At 48.4% G+C, this 27,999-nt stretch overlaps 1 protein-coding gene across 1 annotated transcript; it reads left to right on the plus strand.

Moving 5' to 3' along the window:
- On the plus strand, positions 1-27,988 carry Lbp (lipopolysaccharide binding protein). Its single transcript, XM_031372581.1, has 15 exons — positions 1-403; positions 2,314-2,428; positions 3,379-3,507; positions 6,928-7,083; positions 7,557-7,620; positions 11,729-11,792; positions 14,471-14,562; positions 15,069-15,245; positions 16,657-16,716; positions 19,104-19,271; positions 20,440-20,507; positions 20,963-21,005; positions 22,999-23,062; positions 23,817-23,893; positions 27,579-27,988. The coding sequence occupies exons 1-15, from the start codon at positions 280-282 to the stop codon at positions 27,621-27,623; spliced, it is 1,446 nt and encodes a 481-aa protein (XP_031228441.1). The 5' UTR covers positions 1-279; the 3' UTR covers positions 27,624-27,988.
- The last annotated feature ends 11 nt before the right edge of the window (positions 27,989-27,999 follow it).

The raw sequence follows: 27,999 nt of genomic DNA on the forward strand, positions 1-27,999 counted from the left end.
TACCTCCAGGGAGTGTGGGGTTTCCCCCTCCTCCCTGCAAGGGAAAATGGGCGTGGCTTATCCCCTTGGAACCAGGCCCACCCTCCTAACCTGTGCAGCGGTAACAACAATGACCCCGGTGGTGTCGCAAGCAGGTTCCAGTCCGTGGGCCTCTCTTTCCCGCTTCCAGGAGCCCGCCCTCCCTCAAGAACCGCCCCCTAGCCCTGGGCCTTGGCTAGTTAAAGACACCAGAGCCAGCCCACATTGTCACAATCCTCAGTCCCCCACAGAGCATCCAGGATGAAGGCTGAGAAGGGGCCTCTACTGTCTACATTGCTGGGGCTGCTGCTCCTATCTATACCAGGGACTCGGGGTGCCAACCCCGCCCTGGTGGCCAGGATCACCGACAAGGGCCTGGAATACGGTGAGAAGTCGAAATATAGGCTGGCCTGGGAGGTGGGACACCAGGCGCATTATGGATGCGGAGGGCATTGTCCCTCTGGTAGGGAGCCTGCTATATGGGTTTGTGGCAATAGCTGCGATTCTGGCTGGTCACTCTCCAGATGTGTGACCTGAGCACATAGCTTGTATTTGGGGGGCTGGGTGGAAGGCTTGGGTTCCAGCAGCTGAAGCAGGAGGTAACAGAGAAAGGCAGCTAGCAGTGGGCAGATAGGCGCTCAGCCAAGTGCTTGGTAAACAGCCCCACCCCCAGCTCCTTTGTAAGAGTCTTGGTGGAATTTGAAAACATCACCTAAAACCACAAATCGTAAGTGGAGGCAGTTAGAGACTGGGAGGGACCAAGCGATGCCAGGGGCGGGGATGGGATGTGATGCCTTGGCATCTGAGTAGCGGTCATGTGACTTACCAAACATTAAAACTTATTGATCAGTAACTGCAAGGTGAGATCTCTCTGTCTCTCTGTCTCTGTCTCTGTCTCTGTCTCTCTCCCTCTCCCTGTCCCTGTCCCTCTCCCTCTCTCTCTCTTTTCCTCTCTCTCTCTCCCTTCCTTCCTTTTTAATTTTTCATGTATTGGAGTTGAACCCAGGACCTTGCACATGCTAGGTAGGTACTCTACCACAGAACTACTGCCACAGCTGCACCTTCTCTTTTTCATTTTTTGAACTTTGGACAGAAACTCACTAAGTTCCCCAGGCTAGCTTTGAACTCACTCTATAGGTCCAGCAGGCCTTGAACTTGTGATTCTCCTGCCTCAGCCTCCTAAAGGAGCCTGGGTCCGTCCCATTTATGCACCACCAGGCTTGATCCAACTTTACAAACTGAGAAAAGGATTTGACAAGATACTGAGAGTGACACAGAATTATCGTGCCCAAGGGGTGAGGGAGCTGGGATGTTTGTGCAGCCCAGACCTATCACTTCAGTAGAGCCTCCATTGCCTTACCAGTGGAGGCCATAACACTCCTTCAGTGGAGTAGGGATGGTGGGGTCTAAAATAGGCTATGGACAGAAGGGAAAATCAGGGAGGGCTTCCAAGGGGAGGTAAAGTAAAACTGGCAATAAGAACTAGCCAGGGACAAAGGGTGGCGATCCTGCTGTATACACCCTAAAGAAGCGGTCGCATTGAAAGGGTAAAAATGGATGTCAGTCACTAGTGACCCATGTTCACTGCCCGGCTGGGGACAGACTCCTGGGCAGACTCTGGTCAGAACACTGAGTGGGGCCACTAACCGCATTTGTTTGGGAACCCCGAGTCAGGAGCATTTGTCTTCTGCCCCTTTCCTTGGGCACACGTGCCAAGTGTGTGCATCCAGTGCTGGCTGTGTGGTTCTTTCCACACTTTTAGTAACACCCTCTTTGGTTGTTGTGGGCATTTGCTGAGTGCCTACTGTATGCCAGCCATGAGCTACAATCCCCTGTTCTGCTCTAGGTTGCTGCTGGTTTGACAGACTGGGCTCCGGGCTCCACAACCGCCCATGAGAAAGTGATGCCTGGGGATTTGTTCAAAGTCACTCGGTTAGAAAACTGTTACACGCAGGAAAAAATCCCTGAAATCCTCCAGGGTTTTCTACACAGACCTAGTCCTGGGGAGGGCCACACTCAAGACACTCGGCCCTCATTTTCTGCTCGTGTAGTTGGTAAAGGCTTCTCTGTTCTCCCCTGTAAAATGGGCCCACGATGCCCTGACAGTCCTGCACGATGAGTAGCTCCTGCCTTCCGTGCTGCCTGCCGTGAATGGGCTCGGCAGCCTGTACCGTGACTACCGGCAGTGAGGAAGCTAGCTTCTCTAGCCAGGGATGGTGGGAGCAGCTGAAGAAGTTGGAGCACAGGGCGGGAGGCGTGGTGGCCAGGCTGACCTCAGTTTTTCCTTGTCTGCAGCGGCCAAGGAGGGGCTGCTGGCTCTACAGAGAGAGCTGTACAAGATCACACTGCCTGACTTCAGCGGAGACTTCAAGATCAAGGCCGTGGGCCGTGGGCACTACGAGTTTCATAGGTGACTAGAGAGGGGACAAAGCCAAGGAGTGGGTCCTGGAAACCTCTTGGGTCAGGCAGTGCGGGGTTCAGGGGGGCCTTTTTGAAGGGTCTCCAGCTGGGTCCCTGTGTTCAACACACAGCAGTGTTAATGCTTCCTGAGTGTGTGGCCCGAGTCTCAGTTTCCACATCTGTATAATGGAACTGATGCTGTTCTCTCCTTTAGAAGGCTAATTCGGGATCTGGCCACTCTGAGTGGCCTGGAAGGGAAGGCAGGCTTAGAACTTAAAATGAAGTGCCCTGAACAGTAACATTGTCTTTTGTGGATGGAGCAGTCAGGGAAGGCATTCCAGAGGAGGGGGTACCTAAGCTGAATCTTCAAGGCTGAGACCTATGATGTACTACTCATGGGCAGCCTTGGCTCCTCTGAGGGCTATCTCAGGCTTTCTTAAATCTGGCTTCCTAAGCCAGGCAGTGGTGGCGCATGCCTTTAATCCCAGCACTTGGGAGGCAGAGGCAGGTGGATTTCTGAGTTTGAGGCCAGCCTGGTGGCCTCAGCTACAGAGTGAGTTCCAGGACAGCCAGGGCTATACACAGAAACCCTGTCTCAAAAAAAAAAAAAAATCTGGCCCCCTTCCTGGGCATGAAGAGCATGGGGTTGGAGGAAGGATCTGCCATTTGACACAGTGTATCTGTGGACCCTCCCCAGGATACTGTCACAAGACACCAAGGATCACAGGGCCCAGTCCTGTGTACCTGCAAGCTACTGAACCCCTTTCACAGAGTGTAGTCCCCCTAGCACCAGACTGTTGCAGGTCCCCAGTGACGTGAGGAGGGTTGTCTGGCATAGGAAGAATGCTGAAAGCCAGGGAACCTGATGCTATACCAGACAAGGCTGTGACGGAGCAAGTGTGGTTCCTGGGGCAGCTGTATTGGGCACCAGCCTGATGCCTCCCTCCTATCTCCCTGCAGCCTGGAGATCCAGAACTGTGAGCTGCGTGGCTCCTCCCTGAAGCCGCTCCCAGGCCAAGGCCTGAGTCTCGCCATCTCTGACTCTTCCATTGGCGTCCGAGGCAAATGGAAGGTGCGCAAATCCTTCCTGTAAGTTAAGTTCCATCTACCCTTGGACCCATGACTTTGGCCTTTGTTCCTTCTTCCTGGGTCTTCAGAAAGACCACATGATGGACACACAGGTGTAACCGAGGGGACTGGAGTCCAAGTCCCGAGTCTCTTTCTCTTTCTCTCTAGATTCCACATCTTCTCAGGGGACAGGCCTGCTTCCCTGAGGGCTCTGAGTGAACTTAAGGAGACCACTTGGCCTGTTCCCGGTTTGTTCCCTACACACAGATCTAGATCCTAAGGCTAGGACCTCCCATGAGCTAGAGCTATTCTTGGGAAGTGGCCTTCTGTGCTCTCCCTCAGAAAGAGGCTCTGAACAGGAGCTGTAAACTCAGGGTCAGTTGGAGCTCATGACATAGGAATGCCGGGACTGCAGGAGACACTCATCAGTGAGCCTAGCTCCACCTACTCACCCTCCTTCCTTGGCCCTGCATCACTGAGCTATTCGGGGTCATCAGCATTTCAGCCCCTAGATGAGGTAGCCTCATGAAAAAACACACTAGGGTGACTCAAGGGCTGTAGAGGTCAGAAGGTGATGGTCAAGGAGGCAGCAGGCCTCTCTCCTCAGCTTGCACATGGCTTGTGCTTGCCACATTCCCACGTGGGCTCTTGACAGCTCTGGTCTCTCCTGCATCTTGACCTCCTTTGACCATGGTTCTCAACCTGTGGGTTGAAACCCCTTTGGGGGAGCAAAAGACCCTTTCATAAGGGTCACCTAAGACCATCGGGAAACACAGATATGTACATCACAATTCATAATAAAATAGCAAAATTTACAATTATGAAAATAATTTTATGGCTCCAACAGGAGGAACCTTATTAAAGGGTCACAGCATTGAGACAGTTGAGAACCACCGTCCTATGAGGACCCACCCTCTTTGCCTCTGTTAATCTCTCCAAAGGGGCTGTCTCCAGGTGGAGCCACTACCAAGAGGCACAGGGGTGTGGCTTTAACACGTGCACTTGGAGACATAATTCAACCCAAGGTGGAAGAGCTGGCCAGTCTCCGCCTGGCTCACGTCTACTCCTGAGACCTGCAGTGTCCCGGGTGGCAGTTTCCAGCCACATGTTTTTGCAAAGTGCCTGAGATGAACAGAGAGCCCCAGCAGAAGTGTGAAATGGCCAGGTTTACAGATTTGGTGTAAAAGTAGAAGAGGCACAAATCTTAATAGTTCTTACATGGGCCACTGAAGTTTAGACACTGAAGTGGCAGCATCCATTACTACACTTGTTTGGGCAGCTGGAGAGCAAGCTCAGCAGTTAAGAGCACTGGCTGCTCTTGAAGGGGACCTGACTTTGCTCCTGGGTTTATGTCAGGCAGCCCATAGCTCACTGGAACTCCAGCAACAGGGAATGCAATGCCCTCTTCTGGCTTCCACGGTCACCTAAACACATATGCACATAATAAAAATAAATCTTCCGCCGGGTGGTGGTGGCGCACGCCTTTAATCCCAGCACTTGGGAGGCAGAGGCAGATGGATTTCTGAGTTCGAGGCCAGCCTGGTCTACAGAGTGAGTTCCAGGACAGCCAGGGCTACACAGAGAAACCCTGTCTCGAAAAACCAAAAAAAAAAAAATCTTCAAAAAGTAGTTTTGCCTCTTTCTCTGTTGCTTCAGTGTGGTCAGTAGGTGTTTGTAAGTGGCATGTGTAACTCACACCTGTGTCTGTTGAAAGCTCAAGTGTATGTGGCAACTGTGTGCACTCACTATTTCACCAGGGGCACTGGACCACACCCCTTCCTCCACCCGCCTTTGTCTCCAAGCTGCCTTTAACCATCTTTCTTCATGAGCATATGAAGTTCTGGTCTATTTTCTTTGAAAATTGCTTTTTTATTTATTGTTTGTTTTAGTTGGTTGGTTTTGGTTTTTTTGGAGACAGGGTTTCTCTGTGTAGCCCTGGCTGTCCTGGAACTCACTCTGTAGACCAGGCTGGCCTCGAACTCAGAGGTCCACCTGCCTCTGCCTCCCAAGTGCTGAGACTGAAGGTGTGTTCCACCACCAACAGGAGCCTTTTTATTTTTTTCTTTAAACTCGCAGAGCATGATACTGATCGTTTGACACATGTACATTAGTAGCTTTCAAGCACTCAGAAGCTTGTGGAATCATGGCCTCTATGCAGGTCTCAAACATTTCCATCACCACAAAGAACAGTCATAACTACTCCCCACTTCCCACTCTGTCCCCCTAACCCCAGCCTGCACAGCTCCTCCTGCCCTGGACCTCTGCAGTGAACTTGAGCACACCACACCACGTGTCTGTCCCTGTCACTTAGGCTTTGAAGTTCATCCACATCACTATGCATGATGGCATTGTATTCCTTAAATAGAGGCTGTCTCACAAGTAAATCATATTTTGCCTGTTACTTTAAAAAGCTGCCTGGGACATGAAAGCCCAACACATGTTCAAGCTATCTATTTTTTTAGGTTGATTTTATTTTGACTGATGGGGGGAAGGGTAGTGAGTGTATGGTGAGTGGGTGGGAATGGATTCATGACTGCAGGTGCCTGTGGTGGTCACAGGCACCTGTCACCCTGGTCCTGGACTTACAGGCTTGGCAGTCCTCTGATGTGGCAGCTGAGAACTGGACTCGAGTCCTCCACAGAGCAGAACACCCGCTTAACTGTGGTAGTCGCTCCAGCCCGGTTCATGCTATTCCTTGTCTTTGTTTGTTTGTTTGTTTGTTTTTGTTCTTGTTTTGTTTTGTTTTGTTGTTACCCATGATGGCTTCAGAGAGCTACCCACCCACCACCCGCCCCCAGGCATCAGGGAGAAAGAGTTGGGAGTCTGGGCCTGATAGTGCCCAGCTGTGCTGGGTTGTTCTAGAAAGTTCTCCCAGAGTCCTCTGGGGGCCACTGTGCCTGCAATGTCTATTTACCTTCATCTTTAAAAGTCTTCTCAACCCCGTGGGTGGAAACTGGCATTGTTGTTAGTTTATTCCCCACACACCATTTCCTATTCTAGAGCTGCTTGGGGCTTGGGTTCCTTTCCATTGATTTCTCCCTTCCTTATTAATCTGTTCATTGTGTGGATTAAAGAATGAGCCCCTGGATCTGCTCATGTGTTAAGGAGCTACTTGCACTGTCTTGGGAAATGATTTTTTTCACTGTGTGTATTATGAAATTTTCTTCTCCAGTTTGCAGTTTACCAACCACTTCCTTTCTGACTTTGAAGAGTCCAGATATTTCTAGAAGTCCCTCTGCCAATTCCCAAGGTGTTCTGCTAGCTCTTTTCTTTATGATTAAATCTGTTTTATGTATGATTAAATATTTTAATTTGGGATTAACTTGTAAATGTTTGCTTGCATCTACTTGTTTTGAGTAAGGATCGGCTCGCTTCCTCTTTATGCTCCAGTGGTTTCAGATCCTAGCTGCAATGAGTAACTGAGCTTCCTACCTCCTCCAGGAAACTTCACGGCTCCTTTGACCTGGATGTCAAAGGTGTCACCATTTCGGTGGACCTCCTCTTGGGCATGAATCCCTCAGGGAGGCCCACAGTCGCCGCCTCTGGGTGCAGCAGCCGCATTTCTAATTTGGAGGTGCACATATCGGGAAATGTGGGGTGAGTCACTTCAGGGACTCCCTGGGTATGGTCCTTGGTGGGCTCTGGTAAGTGTCCAGAACTGGGTAGAATGCTTACTGGTCCCCACGGACATAAGACCATCCTTTGAGGACCCTATTGGGATAGAGAGAGCTGAGGTGCCATTTCAAGAAGTCAACAGACTTAGGGGACCTTGTCAGAGGAGGAAGCTGGGTGCTGAAAGGACATGCAGCTTAAGTTCAAGCCCCTGGTCAATTTACTCTGCTTCCCAGTCTCCATTCCCCTGGCTAGAAAACAAGACTCTGACCTTAGCAGATCTGGCAGAAGGCTGGGACCCTCGTTTTGTGAGAGCCTGTGGGTGCTGTGAACCAAACCTGGGTCCACCTGCAGGAGCAGTATGTGCTCTTAACCGCTGAGCCATCTCTCCATCGACTTTCTCCATCCCCACTGTCCCAGAGACAGGCGGCTGACTGTGTGCTGTGTCCCCTGCCTAGGTGGCTGCTGAATCTCTTCCACAACCAGATCGAGTCCAAGCTCCAGAAAGTAATGGAGAGTAAGGTAAGAAAAGCCAGCGGGGACCAGTGGATCTCCCCACAGGCTTCTGTCTCTGACAGGCTGTCAGGGTCCACAGACCCACACAGGATCACAGCTCAGAGAGGAAAAACCACTTACCTAGGCCTTAGAGACAACATAGGGTGGAGCTGGGCAGGTTCAAGGCTCTAGACTCCATTTAGTTCCACCCAGTTAGGCAGAGAGCAGCCAGGTGCCTGGCCAAGGTAAAACGGGGTATAGAGGGGCAGAGACCCCATCTCTCCCCTTCTGGCCTTGCCTACCATGTCTGTACTATCCTCCCTCCTCAAATCCAAAAAGAAGTCATTGCCCAGGTGTCTCCAGGGACCTGGCAGGAGTCTGGCTGGTGGGAACTGAGCAAAATCATGAGCCCCTGTCCTGGTTACAGAAGCAGTGACATCATGTCATATTTTCCTATATAAAAACTAATATGATATTTCCAGGTTTTATATAGCATTTATTTATTTTATATATACAAATGCTCTGTCTGCATGTACACCTGCATGTAGAAGAGGGCATCTGATCATATTATAAATGGTTGTGAGCCACCATGTGGTTGCAGGAAATTGAATTCAGGACCTCTGGAAGAGCCGCCAGTCCTCTTAACCTCTGAGCCATCTATCTCTCCAGCCTATATCTCCACGTTTTATAAGTTTTGACTAGAACATAGACTTTTTATCCCATGTAAATGTTCAATTTCTATAAACACACTTTCACCCCCAAATCCAAGTTGTGAAATGCTGAAGGCTGGAGCTGTGTCTGTAACAACACGTTTGGCTTTGCACACCCTCTGGTGGTTGAAGCAGGAACATCGGAACACACTTCCACACACGTTGTCCTGGGGTCTAGGTGAACTTGTCAACCTCATACCCAGGCACCCATGACATATTACCAAAGTGACTCATTCCCTGCTGCTGCTCCTAATAATGATTAGTAATAATATAGTAGTATACATTGCAATAATTATCACAAAATACAGTAATTTAATTATTGTTTTGCTCAATTAATATAATTAATGCAGAATATACTATTCTTATTTTCAAACAACAGCTGCTGTTGTGTAATCTTGTGCTTCGGACAGGAATAATGAGATGGTTTTTATTTTTTGTATAATCTTGGCTATTATTATTATGATGATGATAATGATGATGATGATGTTTTGAGACAAGTTCCTACTATATAGCCCAGGTTGGCCTCAAACTCCAGATCCTCCGGGGTTATAAACATCAACACTAGCTCTCTTACTCCTGCTTCTCTCCCTTGCGTATTGCCTCTTTGTTCCCCCTCTCTCTCCATTTCCTTCCCCCTTTCTCCACGTGGTCATGGCCAGCCCCTTCTTCTCTACTCTCTCCTTCTCCCTGCCTTTCTCGGCCTCTGCTACACTCTTAACTCTCCCCCTCATGCCCTAAATAAACTCTTTTCTATACTAAAAAAAAAAACCAAAAAACAAAAAACCAAAAAACATCAACACTAAACTGGGTTTGATCTCAGACTTTGAAAGCGAGAAGTGTACTAAGTTAGCGATGCTGCCTGGTTAGAGCAGAGTAAGAGCCTTCCTAACAGTGGGGCCCCTTGTGCCATAGGCCTTTGACGAGCTGAGCACCTTGGAAGAGTTGAAGATCTAGCTTGGCCCCTGCTCTCTATGAGTTTCCAGACATCTCCTTTCTGTAAGCTCCCATCTGTGGCTGCTACGGGACTTGCTCTTCCCTGCTTAGGGTAGAATGCACTTTCTGAACCTCCGGGGCTAAGAAGGCATACTCTCTGTAAGACATGCTAACACATAAGAAGCACTTGGCCTCCGGTCTTGTGAGCAAGCAGAACACAGCGATGCAGAGGTCGCAGGGCCTGTGGGTACTGGTCAGGATTTAAGTGCAGAGGGCTCCCTCCTCCTTGCAGCCCCCTTAGGCACGGTGCTTCCGTGCCTCCTGAAGGCCCTGCTAGGCATCCGGGACCAAGGACACCACGTTTCCCCTCCACAACTATTTAGGTCTCTGAAAGAATAGAGTACCCAGGCTCAGAATTTGGGGGGTTTGATGGGATATTGTCTCCCCAGCTGTCCCCCCACATCTCCCAGGCTATCACTCCTTCTTTTGCCCCATGCCATCTCACACATGACCTTCTCTCCTGGCTGCAAAGAGAACCTGAGCCGTTTCCCTTTGGCTGCCCTGCCCTCACGGCCTTCCCCACTGCCTATGTCCTAACTGATAGCATTCTAGAACCGTTTGTCCTGAAGTGTGCACTGCGTATATCTATCCTCTTCTTCTGAGACGCCACCTGCGACCGCAGCTCTAGGGCAAAGTTTCCATGCCACTGTCTTTCATTGCACGCATGGGTACACTGCAATCGGTGGTACCTCACAAGTCAGAAAGTGCTTTAGGGCTGGGCACGGTGGCACACACCTGCGATCCCAGCACCGGAGTCCTGAGGCGAGAAGATTTCAAGTTCGGGGCCAGCCTGAGGTATGTAGCAAGAATCTGTCCAAATGGAAGAGAGCAGGACAGAGATATCTCAGTGGGAAAAGAACCTACTGTACAAGCCTGAGGATATGAGTTTAGATGTTCAGCCGCATTGTAAAAGCCAGTGGCATGGTGCATCTGTACCCAAATGCTATGGGGTTACACACAGGCAGGTCCTGGGGGCTTGCTGGTCATCCAGTCCAGCTGAATAGTGAGCTTCAGATTCAGAGAGAGACTGTGGTTCGAAAAAACTAAGGTGGAGCAGGATAGAAGAAAATACCTAAAGTAGACCTGTGGCTTCATCTGCATGCACAGGGGCGTGTACCTGCAGGCATGTGCACACATGCATACGACATACAACAACCACAATAGAACGGGTGTGTACCTGTGGGCATGTGCACACATGCATAGGACATACAACAACCACAATAGAACAGGTGTGTACCTGCGGGCATGTGCACACATGCATACGACATACAACAACCACCATAGACAGCAAAGAAATGCTGTTTAAAGTGAAAAACTCCTGTGCACACATAAACAAAGAAAATAGTTATGGATGCCCTCGGATGTAAGCGAATGTAAGTTGACACAGGACATGGAGCTGTACTCTGAGACAGGCTCCTGGTGGACACTGGACTTGACCTTTTCACCTGTGAAATTGGCTTGTTGCAGACTCCACTTCTTCAACTGGCTGAAGGTGATCGTTCCGTGCTGTTAACCAGTGGTTACATTTATTTATTTACATATTTATTTCATTTGGGAGAGGGGGACACATGTGTCATGGTGTCCTATAGAAGCTGGAAGCTAATTTGCAGGGGACATTCTGTCCTTCCACTCTGTGGGTCCTAGGTATCCAACTCGGAATGTCATGGTTGGTCACAAGTTTCCTTACCCACTGAGTCACCCCACCAGCCCCCATCTCTATATTTAGGACCCTTTTCCTCCTCCTGGCTTCCTCTGTTGTCTGGAGGGAGCCACACGGCTAGCACCTTGCCTTTCAGAGTCTTTACTTTTGTTTTTTTTTGTTTTTGTTGTTTGGTTTGGTTTGGTTTGGGTTTTTTTTTTTGAAGCATTTCTTCCTGGTCATATTTCATTGGCTTATATAATGTCACAGCAGCCAGGACAGCAAACAGGCTTGGAAACATATATTTCCTGCTTTTAAGAAGCTCACAGCTCCACTGGTGGCAATAAATTGTCTGTAAGTGGTTCATAGACATGACCACTGGGTTTCCTAGGAATATACTCAGGAAGCAGGGGCTGCAGCAGCTGTCACGACGCAGCGACAGCCAGCAGGGGTTGACTGTAGGACCCCTACACCTACTTAGAATGGGCCAGCTGTTCAGCTCAGAGCTCCTGCTGCTTCCTCCCCTGAGAAGCCTGTAGTGGTGGCAACCAAACCACCTCCCACCAGCGCTTTTCTCTTTGTAGATGGCCAGCCTTGGGCTCGCTCTCAGCAGTCTCCTCAGACCCTGTTGGAATCCATTATCAGGGCTGATAGGATTTTTTTTTTTAAATCACTTGTGCTTTGACTGTGCTTGCCATGTGCTAAGCATTTACGGTAGTTGAGCGCAGAGCAAATGTCACCAAGAGCTCCCAAAGGTGCAGACTCACAGCCTTTCCTTTCCTGTACCTCTCAGGTTTGTGAGATGATCCAGAAGTCTGTGACCTCTGACCTGCAGCCTTATCTCCAAACTCTGCCAGGTAGGGGCACCATTCACCCTTGGGGAGGTAGGGCATCACACACCCCTGGGGGCCTCTATTTCTCTTCATTTTTCATAAGCCGATATTTGAACTATGTCAAGTATTCAGAGACAAAAGAGTAAAAAGTCGTGATTTAAAATCCTCTTCTTCCCCCAGCTTTTCTACCATGAGGTACCCTTGATGGTTTCAGATCATTTCTTTGCATGTCAAAGCAGAACAACACATAAGCTCATGACTATGTGTTCTCCTGTGCCTGAGTATGTGTGTGCGTGCCTAATTGTGAATATTTACCTCTCAGTAGATGCAGTATAGGCATTATTCTGATCTTTAAATTTGAATGACTTAGTGAAACTTCTATGTCAGTATATGTAGGGAGAGAGAGAGAGAAACAGAGGCAGAGACAGAGAGTGCCCTGGACTGGACTGTCCCCTCCTCCACAGCCAGGTCCCACACATAGTCAGCTGAGCCAGTCTGGGCCTGGGGTGAAGCAGTGTCAGCAAGTGGCTTTTTATTGCTAAACATGGTATCTAACTCCTATCATCCCAGCACCTGGGAGGTAGAATCTGGAGGACCAGGAATTCCCAAGGCTAACCTTTAGTGCATAGTGAACTACAGGCCAGCCTGGGCTACATGAGATTGTCTCAAAAACAAATCCTACTTTTAACCCAAATATACTGACGGAGAGAAATACTGACAGTGTAAACATAGCCAGACTCCGGACCAAGAAGGTCTGCTCAGTCACAGTGCTCAGCAGGTGTCAGCTCTGCGCTGCGCATGCGTGGAATCTCACTGTCTCTGAGACCCTCCCAGGAGCCAGAGACCTTCCAAGTCTATCTTTCAAACAGGAGGTCAGTCCACACTGCTGCCCAGGGATGTTCATGCACTCTCCTTACTGATGATTAAGCTGCCAGCACACAGCCGCCCCTCCATTTAACTCCATTGTGCTGTTGAAGGCCCATTGGGTAGTTATTGTTACAGATTGTCCTGGGCTGGACTGCAGTGAATATTCTAGGATCTGTGGCTTCAAGTATAGACTTACGAATGACGTCACAAGCTCGGCTGTTCAGTATTGTATTCTGCCAAAAGGTTTCCATAGCACTTGAGGCAACTGCACAATTTTAACAGTTGTGTAGTATTCCACTGAGGGCATCCTCAGGTGTTTATCAGCCCCCCCGCTGATGAACATTGTGTTAGTCATTATTCTATTGCTGCAAAGAGACACTGTGATCAAGGCAACTTTTCTGAAAGAAAGTATTTAATTGGGGGGGCCTGCTTACAGTTTCAGAGGATCAGAGGAGCAGCTGAGAGCTACATCCTGATCAGTAAACAGAGAGAGAGCCTGGGCCTGACATGGGTTTTTTTAAACCTCAAATTCCACCCACCACACATCCAGTGACACACTTCCTCCAACAGGGCCACATCTCTTAATCCTTCGAATCCTTTCAAATTGCCATGCCTCTGTGACAAGCATTCAAATACATGACCCTACGGGGCTGTTCTTACTCAAACTACCATAGACAAAAATTTGCTATTTGCAAGGCAGCAGGGAGTTCCCTGCTTTTGCTCCTTGCCCACATTCAACAGTACATCTGAGGAGCAATGTTTCCAGTCCAAGTTCCAGGGTGCATATGGGAAGTTTGCACTTGACAAAGAGCCTGAATATTCTACAGTGAGGCTCCTGGGCCCCTGGGTGGCACTTGTTAACACCCCTTCAACTGAGGCTGAGACTGGCACATCTGACTGTACATGGAACATTCGCTCAATCAGCATTGTGGAAGGGATATTCCCACCGGGCCCGTGGGAAAGATCTGGACTTCATGGTCATTTTGCTTAGCATGAAGGTCTTTTGTGCGTGTCCCTCAGGTTGGCTGTGACTACCCAGCTCTGGAAACTGCTTATGCCTGAAGCTGAGCCCCAGCGCTTATCCACCACGGGAGTGGAGAATTCTATCTTGTCCCCTCATTAGAGAGGCACAGAGGGTCTTTTATAAGATTAATTTTTATTATTTTAAATTGTGTGTATTTGTGTGTGTGTGTGTGTATGCATAGGTGTGTATGGCATGTGTGATGTGTGTGTATATTTGTGTGTGTGTATGTGTGTATATTTGTGTTTGTGTATGTGTATATGGTGTATATGATCTGTGTGTATGTGTGTGTGATGTGTGTGTATGGTTGTGCGCACACATGAACTCAGAAGTTCTGAAAGGCTAGAAGAGTCAGATCCTTCTGGAACCGGAGTTAAAGGTAGTTGTGAGCAACCTGACCTGGGTGTTGGGAATTGACTCTGGTCCTCTGACCATCTCTCCAACCCCCTGACCATCTCTCCAACCCCTTGACCATCTCTCTAACCCCCTGGCCATCTCTCCAATCCCCTGACCATCTCTCCAACCCCCTGGCCATCTCTCCAGCCCCCTGACCATCTCTCCAACCCCCTGACCATCTCTCCAACCCCCTGACCATCTCTCCAACCCCCTGGCCATCTCTCCAACCCCCTGACCATCTCTCCACCCCATGACCATCTCTCCAAACCCCTGGCCATCTCTCCAGCCCCTGACCATCTCTCCAGCCCCCCAGGTGGAGGCTCTTGAGAGATGCAGTAAGTGCTCCCTCTTCTTTACTTGCTAGGGCCATACCTGACCCCACGTCTGCCTCTCACTCTGTTCCTGTTCTAACTCACAGTCACTGCGGAGATCGACAGTGTCCTGGGCATTGACTACAGTTTGGTGGCGGCTCCTCAAGCGAAGGCCCAGGTGCTGGATGTGATGTTTAAGGTGAGGGTGCAAGAGCAGGAGTTAACCACAGGACACAGGCCAGTACCCATTCTTGGGTCACCTCCTCCCCATCTTCAGGACTGTCCTCATTTTTAGTGGTTCTTGCTGTACACGGGGGTCAGAGTTAAGGAGTAGCAGGTAGGGTTCCAAGCAGTGGGAGTCATACAAAATGTCTCTATATCACCCTCAGTCTCAAAACTCCCACTTGCCATCTCCAACACCACTTCCAGCACCTAGTCCACCCTGATGTGGGAGGGTATCGGAACTGGGTGGGGCAGATGGGCTGGCCAACACCTATACCGTTGTTTCCATAAAATGAGCACTTCCAGGGACCTTATGCAGTAAGAGACACAAATTTACCTAAAAGAGTTCACCATTAGAGGGGCAGTTTAAGATGATGTTTCTAAGTCTGTGCCCCTCATCAACCAGGTAGGAACCCCCCGAGCTCAATGGCTAGCCATAGGATAGACTTTAAATAGTCCAACTGTCCCCATTTCTCTCTCCAGGGTGAAATTTTTAATCGGAATCACCACTCCCCGGTTGCTACACCCTCTCCGGCCATGAGTCTACCTGAGGACAGTAAACAAATGGTCTACTTTGCCATCTCAGATCATGCCTTCAACATAGCCAGCCGGGTTTATCACCAGGCTGGGTACCTGAACTTTTCCATTACAGATGACATGGTGAGAATTTGGGCTTCACTGTACTCCTGGGACAGCATGGCTCATCCTCCTATCCATTTTGTTTTACTTCCACTATGAAAATAGTGAGTTATAGCTAAGCAAATATCAAGACCAGAAAAATGTATTAGCATAATTTCTATTCATTTCCCCAGGTCACCAGAAAACTCAAAGGCCAAAGTTCTTTCTCCCAAATAACTATCAAAGATTTGTCTGTGCATCTCTGTTTGACCTTCTAGTCTAGGCCTAGTCTAACTCGTATTTTTCTCTTATCCTGAACTCCTGCACTGGCTGCTCTTCTAGAGGTCCTGAGTTCAATTCCCAGCATCCACATGGTGGCTCACAACCATCTGTAACAATAGTCCTGTAGGATCCAATACCTTCTTCGGGTATGCAAATGTACATACAGACAAAACACATCTGTCTGGGAGCTTCCCTGAAGGCAAGGTGAAAAGGGTACCTAATTTGGTGAATTGGAATGAAAGAAAGAAAACATGTTTTCTTCACACATTCCTTGAGGTACTGGTTGCCAGTGGAATTTGCAGTCAGGAGAGTGGCTTTCATAGTAAATCACACCTTATAATCCCCTTATTTTTTTTATAGTGCCTCTTAAGAGTTGGGGGTCTGTAAGCAACGTCAAGATGGGAACACAGAGTGATCACCCTGGCAAAGATTAGGGGTTCTCTGATGACAGAGAAGCAGCATTGTCCCCGAGGTGGTTTCTCCCCATTCCACTACAGCCTTTAGTGTCTCCCACCTGCCTCACAGCGTGCTCTATGCGATGCGTGCCTGAAGTAAGGACAAAAAGCCCAGCCCAAAGTCACACAGACAAGCTGGGAGCTTGTCTCAAATGGGAGAACCCTCAAGGATGCCCATAGGTTCACAGCTACATCCCATCCCCAGGAGATTCACACGCTCTCTAAGACAGAGGCCTCATGGTAGCCTAGGCAACTGGACCCATAGGAAGAAGCTAGTCTTGACCTTCCTCCAGTGTCATGGTCCATGCTGCTTATCAACCTGACAGGATCTGGAATCACTAAGGAGACAAAGCCCTGAACATCTCTGTGCCGGGGGGGGGGGGGGGGGGGGTGTCCCAGATTAGGCTAACCATGGTGGGAACCCAGCCACCTGTGGGCGGCACTATTCTGTAGGCTGAGGTCCTGACTGAGTGGAGAGAGTGGGCCAAGCACCAGAGCCACTCTCTGCTTCCTGACTGTGGACACAGGGTGACCAGCTGTCCCAAGCTCCAGCCATGATGAACTGTACTTTTGAACTGTGAGCCAAAATATCCTTCAAGTTGCTTTTGTCAGGTATTTTGTCACAGCCATGAGAAGTGACTAACTCGTCCATCTCCACAATTCTCATCAGAGTTCTAACGAAAATCTCCCTAATGCCCCATGTCATCTTGCTGCAGTTACCGCCTGACTCCAACATCCGGCTGAACACCAAGGCCTTCCGTCCCTTCGCTCCCCAGGTAAAGCCCCTTCTGCCTTCCATGCATACAACTTATGTCCACCAGTTTGCCAAAGTTTCTCTCTAGAACCTGTAGGACCCTCTCTGCTTGACCCAGAGTCAGAGGCTAGTGAGGAGACTCCAGGGAAGGCCTGGGAACTGCAAACTTGGGAGCACCTTTCAAAGTCCTTGCAGCATGGACCTGAGCTTCCCTAATGAGTCTTTTTCAGGTTTCCCTAGTTTTGGTGTTAAGGAACTCAAGGAATTCTGGGAAGGGCACCTTAGTTAATATTACCTAACAGCCAGAGGGTTTACCAGAAGCTAGGCACACTCAGCTTGCTTTAAGGGGCTCTTACAACATTTGAGGTGTGGGAGATGGGAACCCATGGTGCACGTATGCCACAAAAGCTCTCTGCTGAGTTGCAATTCAGCCCTCTGTTTTCTAATACAGGGTCTCCTATGTAGCCCAGGCTGGCCTTGAACTCGCAGCTTCTTCCGTCTCAGTGTACTGAGAGCTTAGAACTACAGATGTATACCACTACAGCCAGTGCTGACATTTTTCTGAATAGAAAGGGAATTCTCACAATTCCAAAGCTATAAAAGGTGACGGAAGGAGAGCCTCAGGGCCCTGCTTGCCCCTGGCACCCACTTTGCATGGAAAAACTCCCCAGTTTCCCAACAGTGTCAGATCCCAGAGATTGTGAGGTGCCATGCACGTACTGGGAATTGAACCCAAGTCCTCTGCAGGAACCAACTATGCTCTTAACCACTGAGCAGTCTCTCCTACACCTGCCCCCTCTTCTATAATCGCTACAGGAGGCTGTGTGCACCCCCCACCCCCACCCTGCCTCTTGTTTTTTTTTTTTAATTAGATATTTTCTTTATTTACATTTCAAATGTTATCCCCTTTCTTGGGTTCCCCTCCAAAAACCCTCTATTCCCTCCCCCCTCCCCCTGCTCACCAACCCACCCACTCCTGCTTCCTGGCCCTGGCATTCTCCTACACTGGAGTATAGAACCTTCTCAGGACCAAGGGCCTCTCCTCCCATTGATGACCAACAAGGCCATTCTTTGCTACATACGCAGCTGGAGCCATGGGTCCCTCCATGTGTACTCTTTGGTTGGTGGTTTAGTCCCTGGGAGCTCTAGGGGTACTGGTTGGTTCATATTGTTGTTCCTCCTATGGGGCTGCAAACCCCTTCAGCTCCCTGGGTCATTTTTCTTGTTACTCCATTGGGGATCCTGTGCTCAGTCCAATGGTTGGCTGTAAGCATCCACTTCTGTATTTGTCAGGTACTGGCAGAGCCTTTCAGGAGACAGCTGTATCAGGCTCCTGTCGGCCAGCAGTTGTTGGCATCCACAATAGTGTCTGGGTTTGGTGACTGTATATGGGATGGATCCCCAGGTGGGGCAGTCTCTGGATGGCCTTTCCTTCAGTCTCTGCTCCATCCACCTCCTGGTTCTTTTGTGCAGATATGCATGCTCTGCACGTTCCCTCCCTCCTATTTGAAAACCCTCCATACTGTAAGATAAGTAGCTTCCTCCCCCTCCTTTGTGGTCACACCAGGACAACCTGCCCTTGTGCAAGTACAGTCCCCAGAGAAGGACGTGTGGACTGTTTGCAGCCTTCAGTGACTCTTCAGCGTTGGCTCTGCCACCACCAGACCTTTGTGTATGTCACTTCAGTTGGTCCCCCAGATAGTTCTCCTCTCTCAACTCTTCTCTAACCACACCTTGTAGAAGGCTAGAATACCGTGCAGAGAGAAATTAAAATAATGAGAAAGAATTTAGAAGTCTGGACTGGAGAGATGGCTCAGCATACAAGAGCACCTGTTGCTCTCAGCAGAAGACTGGGTTCAGTTCCCAGACAGTTCCCAGGGCCCTGACAGTGCAGGACTTGAACATTCAATTCCTTTCTGAAAATTTAATTTGTTTTAAAATTTATTTATTCTACTGTATGTCTACAAGCGTTTTTGCTTGCATGTATCTATGCATACCACATGCATGCCTGATGCCCACAGAGGTCAGAAGAAGGCGTCGGATCCCTGGAATGGAGTTGTGGATGATTGTGAGCCACCATGTGGTTGCTGGGAATTGAACTCAGGACACCTGGAAGAGCAACTGTTACCCTTAACCTCTGAGCCATCTCTCCAGCCCCTGAGTCTTCTTAATGCTGCAACCCTGCAGTGCAGTTCCCCATGTTGTGGTGACCTCCAACCATAAAATTATCCGTGTTGCTACTTCATAACTGTGATGTTGCTGCTGTTACAAATTGTAATATAAATATTTTTGGAGATAGAGGTTTGTCGAGGGGGGGGTCGCAACCCCCAGGGTTGAGAAACACTGCTCTAGACTCTGTGGCCCTGTTTCCTTCTTCTGACATGATCGATCTCCACATTCTACTCCCAGATAAGCAGAAAGTACCCCGACATGAACTTGGAGCTCCTTGGAACAGTGGTCTCTGCCCCGGTTCTGAATGTCAGCCCTGGGAATCTGTCCTTAGCCCCACAGATGGAGATTGAAGGCTTTGTGATCCTGCCCAGCTCTGCCCGGGAACCTGTCTTCCGCCTTGGCGTGGTAAGGCTCAGAGACTTTGCAAATGCCGTTCCCCTTCACGAGCGCTTTTGTTCTCACTCTCCTCAGCTCTTAACCGATAAATTACAACCCCAGAGAGGGAGGGCTTTCTGGAAGCCTCTTATGGCCGATCTGCCTTACCATTTGCATTTTTTAAGTTTGTGGCACTCTATTAACTCTCCTCATGGTGTTTATTGCCCAGGCATTTGTGTAGCTATTTGAAGACTTGTTTATTTAGTGTGGGTGTCTCCCTCTTAGTCGAGGCTTAGTCTTTGTCTTGTTGCCTTGAAGACTACATCTCCCAAGCTCCCTTGCATTCTCACTTCCAGCTTTATCAGCCAATAGCGACATTGTCAGGATACTGGCTGGACTTTCTCTAAGTCCTTGACTAACCTCCTACACATTACCACCCCCCCAACCCTGGGGTGGGGCTGCAAGGAAATGATGGCCTTCTTAAGGTCCCTTCACCCACATCATCATTCCCCTGACTTAATTCCTTCTAAATTAAATACTAAAAGTGTTTTTCTTTCTTAATGGCCTCTGGCTAATGGGCACATATTTCAGAGACTCTGTGCACTGAATGAAGATTTTGCTGTCTTATTTTAGGCTTCAAACTCAACAAGGCCAAACTTCTGAAGGGCAATTCCTCAAACAGGGGTGTGTCAGCCTTTCAGAATGTTGGTTTTTTTTTTTTTTTTCAAGACAGGGTTTCTCTGTGTAGCCCTGGCTGTCCTGGAACTCACTCTGTAGATCAGGCTGGCCTCGAACTCAGAAATCCACCTGCCTCTGCCTCCCAAGTGCTGGGATTAAAAGCGTGCACCACCACCGCCCAGCCTTCAAATTGTTTTTTAAGTAAACTAGAATTCATTATCATTATTACTAGAGCTGAGCTGGGTCCTAGGGTAGCCGGCCCTGACCTCTGAGAGCTGAGTAAGGTTGCCAACGCCAAGTCTTCTTTTGGCACACCGTTCAAAGCTTATCTGCTGTGATCCCCAGCGATTTCAAGTAAACCTGACCATGTCTAATTTCAGTCACTTACTGATCAACACACTGAATGCCGTGGGAAGCTGCAGTCCAGAGGGTGAATTTCCGACACTGCCCGTTCCCGCCCTCATCCCCAGCATCAGAACCACCATCCTTAAAGCCTGTTTCTGTCTCCTGCCTCTTCCAGGTCACTAATGTATTTGCCTCACTAACTTTCAACAACAGCAAGGTCACCGGGATGCTGCATCCAGACAAGTAAGTATCCTCTATGGGGATGGCTTCACAGCAGGGGAGGGCTGTGCATGGCCTCCCAGCCAGGCTCCATCTGGACTCTGTGGCTGGGGTATGGGTGGGATGGGACACCCCTTTTAATGTTGAGGGCTTGCCATTTGGGAAATATAAATAGTACATACTCTGGTTGGCTTAGTCCTTTTTGCTGTCCTGCCTCACCAGTTTCTAATGTCTGAATGGCTAACAGTGCTTTTTCTTAGCCTATGAATTTCAGATCTCAGATGTACTGGGTTACCAAAAAGCTAAAGACAACGCTTTGACGCTTCCCCCAGCCCCACTTGCCTTCCCGACACTGCTGTATCTCTGTTTCTCCTGCCCCTCCCCTCTGGCACCAGCACTTCCCCCTCTCGGGGGACCCACTTAGCCTCCCTCTGCTGGGATGCAGGATGCTCAAGCCCTGTGATTCTGCTTTAATACAGGGCACAAGTGAGACTGATCGAATCCAAAGTCGGCATGTTCAATGTGAGTTACTATACTTAGTTATGACATGATTAAAATGCCAGTTAATTGGTGATGTTTCTGAAGCAGTTGCCATAGCGCCTAGAATAGGAATGGGAATAAAGAAGAGCAGATCTCTGCCCAGAGCCCCTGTAGAACCTCTCAGAGATGCAAGACAGGGTGGAGGGGTAATTATGTCCCAATATAAGGTTGGCTATTGGGCAGAATTATTTTAACTGCAATGAAAAGAAATCCTCCTCAGATTGTCTTGAGCAAAGAGGTGAGGCTCACAGGGTCTCATAACTAAAAACAAAAGGCAAGGCTTAAGAGATGCTTCAGTTGGCAAAGTGCTTACCAAGTATAAGGACCTGAGTTCAAATCCCAAACACACAAGTAAAAAGCCAAGCCTGGTAAACCCAGTGCTAGGGGGTAAGGGGTATCAGGTGGACCCCTGGAGCCCTCTGGCCAGCCAGCCTCATCAGTGAGCCTCAGGTTCCAGTGAGATACCCTGTCTCAGAAAATAAGGTAGATATCTCCTGAGACATGACATCTGTCCTTCATAATACATACATACATACACACACACACACACACACACGCACGCACACAGGTACACAAGCACACATACACGTGTGCACACACACATACACACATGCACATACATGCACACACATGTATTTATCCATACACACACACACACCACACACACAGGTACACAAGCACACATACACGTGTGCACACACACATACATGCACATACATACACACACATGTATTTATCCATACATACACACACCACACACACAGGTACACAAGCACACATACACGTGTGCACACATACATACACACATGCACACACACATACACACATGCACATACATGCACACACATGTATTTATCCATACATGCACACACCACACACACAGGTACACAAGCACACACACATGCACACACACATACACACATGCACATACATGCACACACATGTATTTATCCATACATACACACACACCACACACAGGTACACAAGCACACATACACGTGTGCACACACACATACACACATGCACATACATGCACACACATGTATTTATCCATACAAGCACACACACACACCACACGCAGGTACACAAGCACACATACACGTGTGCGCACACACATACACACATGCACATACATACACACACATGTATTTATCCATACAAACACACACACACACCACACACACAGGTACACAAGCACACATACACGTGTGCACACATACATAACACATGCACACACACATACACACATGCACATACATGCACACACATGTATTTATCCATACACACACACACACACCACACACAGGTATACAAGCACACATACACGTGTGCACACACACATACACACATGCACACACATGTATTTATCCATACAAGCACACACACACACCACACGCAGGTACACAAGCACACATACACGTGTGCGCACACACATACACACATGCACATACATACACACACATGTATTTATCCATACAAACACACACACACACACAAGACAATTACCACTACAAAAAACTAAGGGTGGGCACTTCAGGTAGAGCTGGATCCAGGTGCTCAGGTCTGTGTATCAACAGCCTCTCCCCATCTCCCAAGTCCAATAGACAGGCACTTTCCACTGGTAAAAATCCCTAGAGTCTCCTGTAGTTTAATTTTTCCGGGGGGTGGGGGGAAGGAATTCCTTAAGCTAGCTCTCATAAGATTAAAGTTAGTAGCTGGTTTTGTTTTGTTTTGTTTCGTTTTGTGACCAGGTCTCACTGTGTAGCCTTGGCTGTCCTGGAACTCACTTTGTAGGTCAGGCTGGCCTTGAACTCGCAGAGATCCACCTGCCTCTGCCTCCTGAGTGCTGGGATTAGAAGAGTAAAGATTCGTAGTCAACTCCACCATTATTACCACATGGGCTGAGGTAGATGCCTTCCTTATTGGGGCACAATATGGCTGCATGGTCACCTGCCCCGCTTCTCTTCTCCCCCAGGTGAACCTGTTCCAGGCATTCCTCAACTACTACCTTCTCAGCAGCCTCTACCCTGAAGTCAACGGTAAGAATGCCTCTGGGCCTTTCCAGGTCTGGAATTGATCCCACTTCTGGGGAAAGAGTGTTTGCACCAGAGTCGGAAACCAGGGTCTCCTGAGAGCTGAGCAAACCTAAGCCATCACTTCTCAGAGCTTTGATGGCCACTGTGGGATGGAATAGTGAAAGCAACCTCATCTTCTTCCGGGGCTCCATAGGGATTTGGAGTCGAGACAAGTCTTTGATGCAGGGTAAACTCCTCATGGGGAAGGAGACACTTTCGGAAGTGCCCACCAGGATTAGGTCATAGTAAGACAAGGTAACGACCTTGAATATACATTTTCCAGTCCTCTGCCCAACTCCATAGTAAAATAAAATGTAAGATCCAAGCCCAGTTTTGTGACATGTGATCAGCAGGCTACAACAGGAAGCATGTGGTAGAGGCCAGAGAGCTGCCCACTGGTCCTCATTATACGCTTACGCTCTTCCATACCTGCCACTTCCTCCATCAGACCACATGTAGTTGCTTAGGTGCCTTCTCAGCCACTTAGGGTTCAAATCTGCCGTTTTCTGGCTTTGGGAACTAGGACAAGTTACTTGGCCACTCTGTGCCTCCGATTCCATATTTGTAAAATGGGAAGAGCGATAACACCTAGCTCACAGTCTTAGGTAGTCACTGAGTGGAGCACACTCCATCGAGCATATGTAGAGCATATGGTTAAAGATCTGTCTATCACTGTCAGTCATCAACACATGTCCTCCATGATGTTGTCAACCCACAGATGAGCTGGCCAGGGGCTTCCCCCTTCCTCTGCCAAGGCGTATTCAGCTCCACGACCTCGACTTCCAGATCCTCAAGGTCAGTGGGTCCAGTGGGGCTGTGGAGGTGGGAGGGGTGGGAGCTGAGCAGCCTGTCAGGTCTGGAAGCCACTATTCAGAGGATGGTCCCAGTTCAGTATTGCAGCCGTGAGACTGCACGAGGACAGAGTGTAATTAAAATACGCCAGGAGGCCATCTGAATGTCCTTTAGAAGTAACATGAAGATGAAGCGCAGGGTTGGCGGTTGGCAGGAGATGCCTCAGTGGCTGAGAGCAAGTCTTGTTCCTTCAGAGGACCATAGACTGTTTCCAGGCCCCATAATGGGTGGTTCACAGCTGCCTGTAATGTACCTGCAGCTGGAGAGGATCTGACACCTCTCAGCTCCATGTGTACCTGGGCTTACATGCACAAACACATGTGCACGCGTGCGCCCGCGCACACACATACACACACACACAAACACATGCACACACACAAACACACATACACATACACACACATGCACACACACACATACACGCACAAACACACACACAAACACACACGCACAAACACACATGCACGCACACAAACACACACAAACACACATGCACGCACACAAACACACATACACACATACACAAACACACACGCACACAGACACACACACGTACACACACACAAACACACGCGCACACACATACATAAACACACACGCACGCACACGCACGTGCACACACACACACACACAAGCTGCCGCTCCCTGGTGGCCTCATAAATATCCTTCGTATCATCTAAAATGTCTCTCCTTGACGAAGGACACAGAATCGTGAGCTCCTGGGCTTCCCTTTCTTGATGCTCTTGAGTTTCTGTTAGCTAAAGGGGTGGGAACTGGGCCAAGTTCAATTCTTCCACAGGGATCCACCCCAGTCTTTAATGGTCAGATGGCGATGGTTGATCTCAAGATTCTAATAAACATGATAATGTATGATAAATCTTACAGCCACATCCGAGGTGCCAGACATAATAAAGACACTAATTACATATGCAAACACACAGATGTTGTCACTATTGGGCAGGAGGTATTTGACACAGCCTGGGGCTTTAAAAGGCTCTTTTTGAAAATCCCAGCCTTGCCAACAGGTCACGTTCCAAAGGCCGTTGGTAAGTTCTAAAGGTTCCCTGGGTTTATTTGTTTGTTTGTCTAATTTTATGCTGTGCTAGCTTTTACACATGCTGGGAAAGACTCCAGCGCTGGGCTACTGCCTCGGTCTGCTTCTTAAGTGGAGGAGTTGTACTCCAAATGCAGCTTAGAGTACCCCATTCTAAAGAAGTGCTATAACCCCATACACCCTTTTTTAATTGTCTGAAGGCCATTACCACCCACAAGCAGAGCTGGGCTTTGGTCTTATCTCCAGGACTCTGGGGTTAGGCTTGGTTTGTTTTTTCTTTCCCTGAAGTTTTCTTTATTATTATTATTATTATTATTATTATTATTATTAATTTTGCTTGTTTCAGACATGTACAGCATTAGCTCTCAGATTGTTACAGGGTCTCTCAGTTCTGATCTGTCTGAATTTATTCAAGAGACAGAGACAGTTCAAAGAGAAGGTTATTTAGCAGGGGTGAGATGGGTCTGTGGTCGTGTGTGTGTGTGTGTGTGTGTGTGTGTGTGTGTGTGTGTGTGTGTGAAAGGTCAGGAGTGAAGGCATTTGCCCTAGGCCTAAAGACCTGAGTTGGTTCCCCAGAGCCCTCATGGTAGGAGGCAGTGGACTCCCATCAGTCCCCACAAGTTGTCCTCTGATCTCCAGGCATGCACCAAGAGGTGTCTGTGTATGTATCTCTCTCTGTATCTGTCTCTCTGTCTGTCTGTCTGTCTCTATCTGTCTCTCTCTCACACACACACTACATACATGTGTATGTACATATGTACATATATTCATACATACATGCATACATACATACATACATACATACATACATGTAAATATAATTTAAACGGCTAGATAAACACTGCAAAGAGACTGGGGTGAGCTTTCACAAGGTGCCCAGCTCCCAGTGGGTTCTACTTTGTAGACTTGACTGTTTTGAGATGGGTGGCATAATTCATAGAGTCACCTTTCTCCCTCTCAAATAATGGTGGACCAGATTTCCTTTTTAGGGCATTTTTTCCTAAGATCCTCTCAAAGTGGGGAGGCAAAACCACAGTGCAAATGATAATAGAACCATCTTGGGTCAGTATGTGATGTAGACCCTTTATTAGTGTGTATGCTTGGGAGGATTCCTTGAGGCCTCAGGTTCTGACACAGAGAGAGCAACCTAACTGCAGAGGCTGACCATCAGGAGACACAGCTGCCTGGAAATGACTGCAGTTTTCTTCAATGTCCTCATATCTGACAACTGTCCTCCTAGTATTAAGATTAATTTCTTGCCAGGCAGTGGTGGCACATGCCTTTAATCCCAGCACTTGGGAGGCAGAGGCAGGTGGATTTCTGAGTTCGAGGCCAGCCTGGTCTACAGAGTGAGTTCCAGGACAGCCAGGGCTACACAGAGAAACCCTATCTCGAAAAACCAAAAAAAAAAAAAAAAAAAAAAAAAAAATTAACTTCTTTTCCTTATTATATATATACATAAAATGTTAATACATATAATATGTTAATATATCATATTAATATAAAGTATTGACATATTGTTTTACATATACATGTGTGTATATTTTATATAAATATATATAAAATACACATACATATCTGTATGTGTATTTCACTCCTTGGACGTGTTCCTTCTTGTATCTAGCGTCTTCTGCCCAGTGATAGATAGTTGGGTCCTGTCCCATCTGACATAAGGACAGTGTTTGATTCCTTCAATACAGGCAGAAGTGTATCTGCTTTTTCACTCTCCTGATTGATAGCCTGTTCTGTGGTCCATCTGCACCCTGAGTCTTGGTTCTGTCTCTGAGCAGGATGTCCAAGGTGAGATAAAGGGCTGGCAGACGTATGGACCCCCATTGGAGATGCTGTGGCCTGTGGCAGACATCCATCTGATTGCTACTCAGAACGAGGCTAGGTGGCCATTCACACAGATGGCTCCAGGGCCTTTCCTCTGTACAGAGGGTACAACCCACACTTCCTAGAGTTTTTATGAAAGTCAGGGGCCAAGTATGGAAGCTTTCAGTTCAGCGTCTGCCACCTGGAAAGTGATTGTAAGACTTATCATGTATTATCTTCTTCATTAGAATTTTGAGGTTAACGATGGTTTTTTTGACTGCCAGAGACAGTGGCGAATCACTGTGGAAAGAGTCCAAGCTGGCCTGGAGTTTCATCCCCTAGATAGTGGAAACTTAAGAACAGCAAGAAAGGAAGCCTAGGAGCTTATGAATCCATGTCTTCTGCCAAGAAGACAAAACTTAGGCGACAAAGAACATTATGAGGATCTGCCAGGACGCTGTAGCTTGGGAATGATAGACAGGATGAGAAACGGACACTGACCCCACTCTTGCTTCTAGTAGAGCTTGTGTTCTTCACCGCTGCTATCTTTCTGGAGTAAAGGATTCATATTCTCTGTCGGTCTGTCTTTCCCTCCCCAGCCCCTCTCCATTCTCCCCTCCTCTCTTGTCCTTCTCTCTTAAAAGCTCTGGCTTCAAATTCGTGGTCCTCCTGCCTCAGTCCCCAGGGGGCTAGGACTCCAGGTGTGCATCACAATGTCCAGCTTAGAGGACTCTCTTTCTTGTTTTTTTCTCCCCCTAGGACTTCTTATACTTGGGTGCCAATGTCCAGTACATGAGAGTCTGAGGACAAGAAGAAAGATGGGCCTCAGAGGCCACAGCTGGACCTGCCATTTGTAATTCCAGATGTGCAGCACATCTCTGGAGAGTCTCGAAATACAAAGATGTTTCTGTTCCTGGCTCTGGTGGACCCTGCCCCCACAGTCCTCTTCACCAGGTGCACCCTTGACCTCGACTTGACTCTGTCCTCCAGGAAGGGCCCCTCCCCTCACTGACCTCTCCAGGAAGGGCCCTCTCACACCACTGCTTGGGAGACCTGGAATCACTTTAAGACCAGGCACTGTGGTTTTAAATTCACCATCCAGCCTTCATGTCTGACAGAGTGCTGGCACTTAGTAGGTCCTCAATAAATATTTATAGAATGCCATGACATCCCAGCAGAA

This window comes from Mastomys coucha, unplaced genomic scaffold, assembly GCF_008632895.1.
Source record: "Mastomys coucha isolate ucsf_1 unplaced genomic scaffold, UCSF_Mcou_1 pScaffold15, whole genome shotgun sequence".
NCBI lineage: Eukaryota > Metazoa > Chordata > Mammalia > Rodentia > Muridae > Mastomys > Mastomys coucha.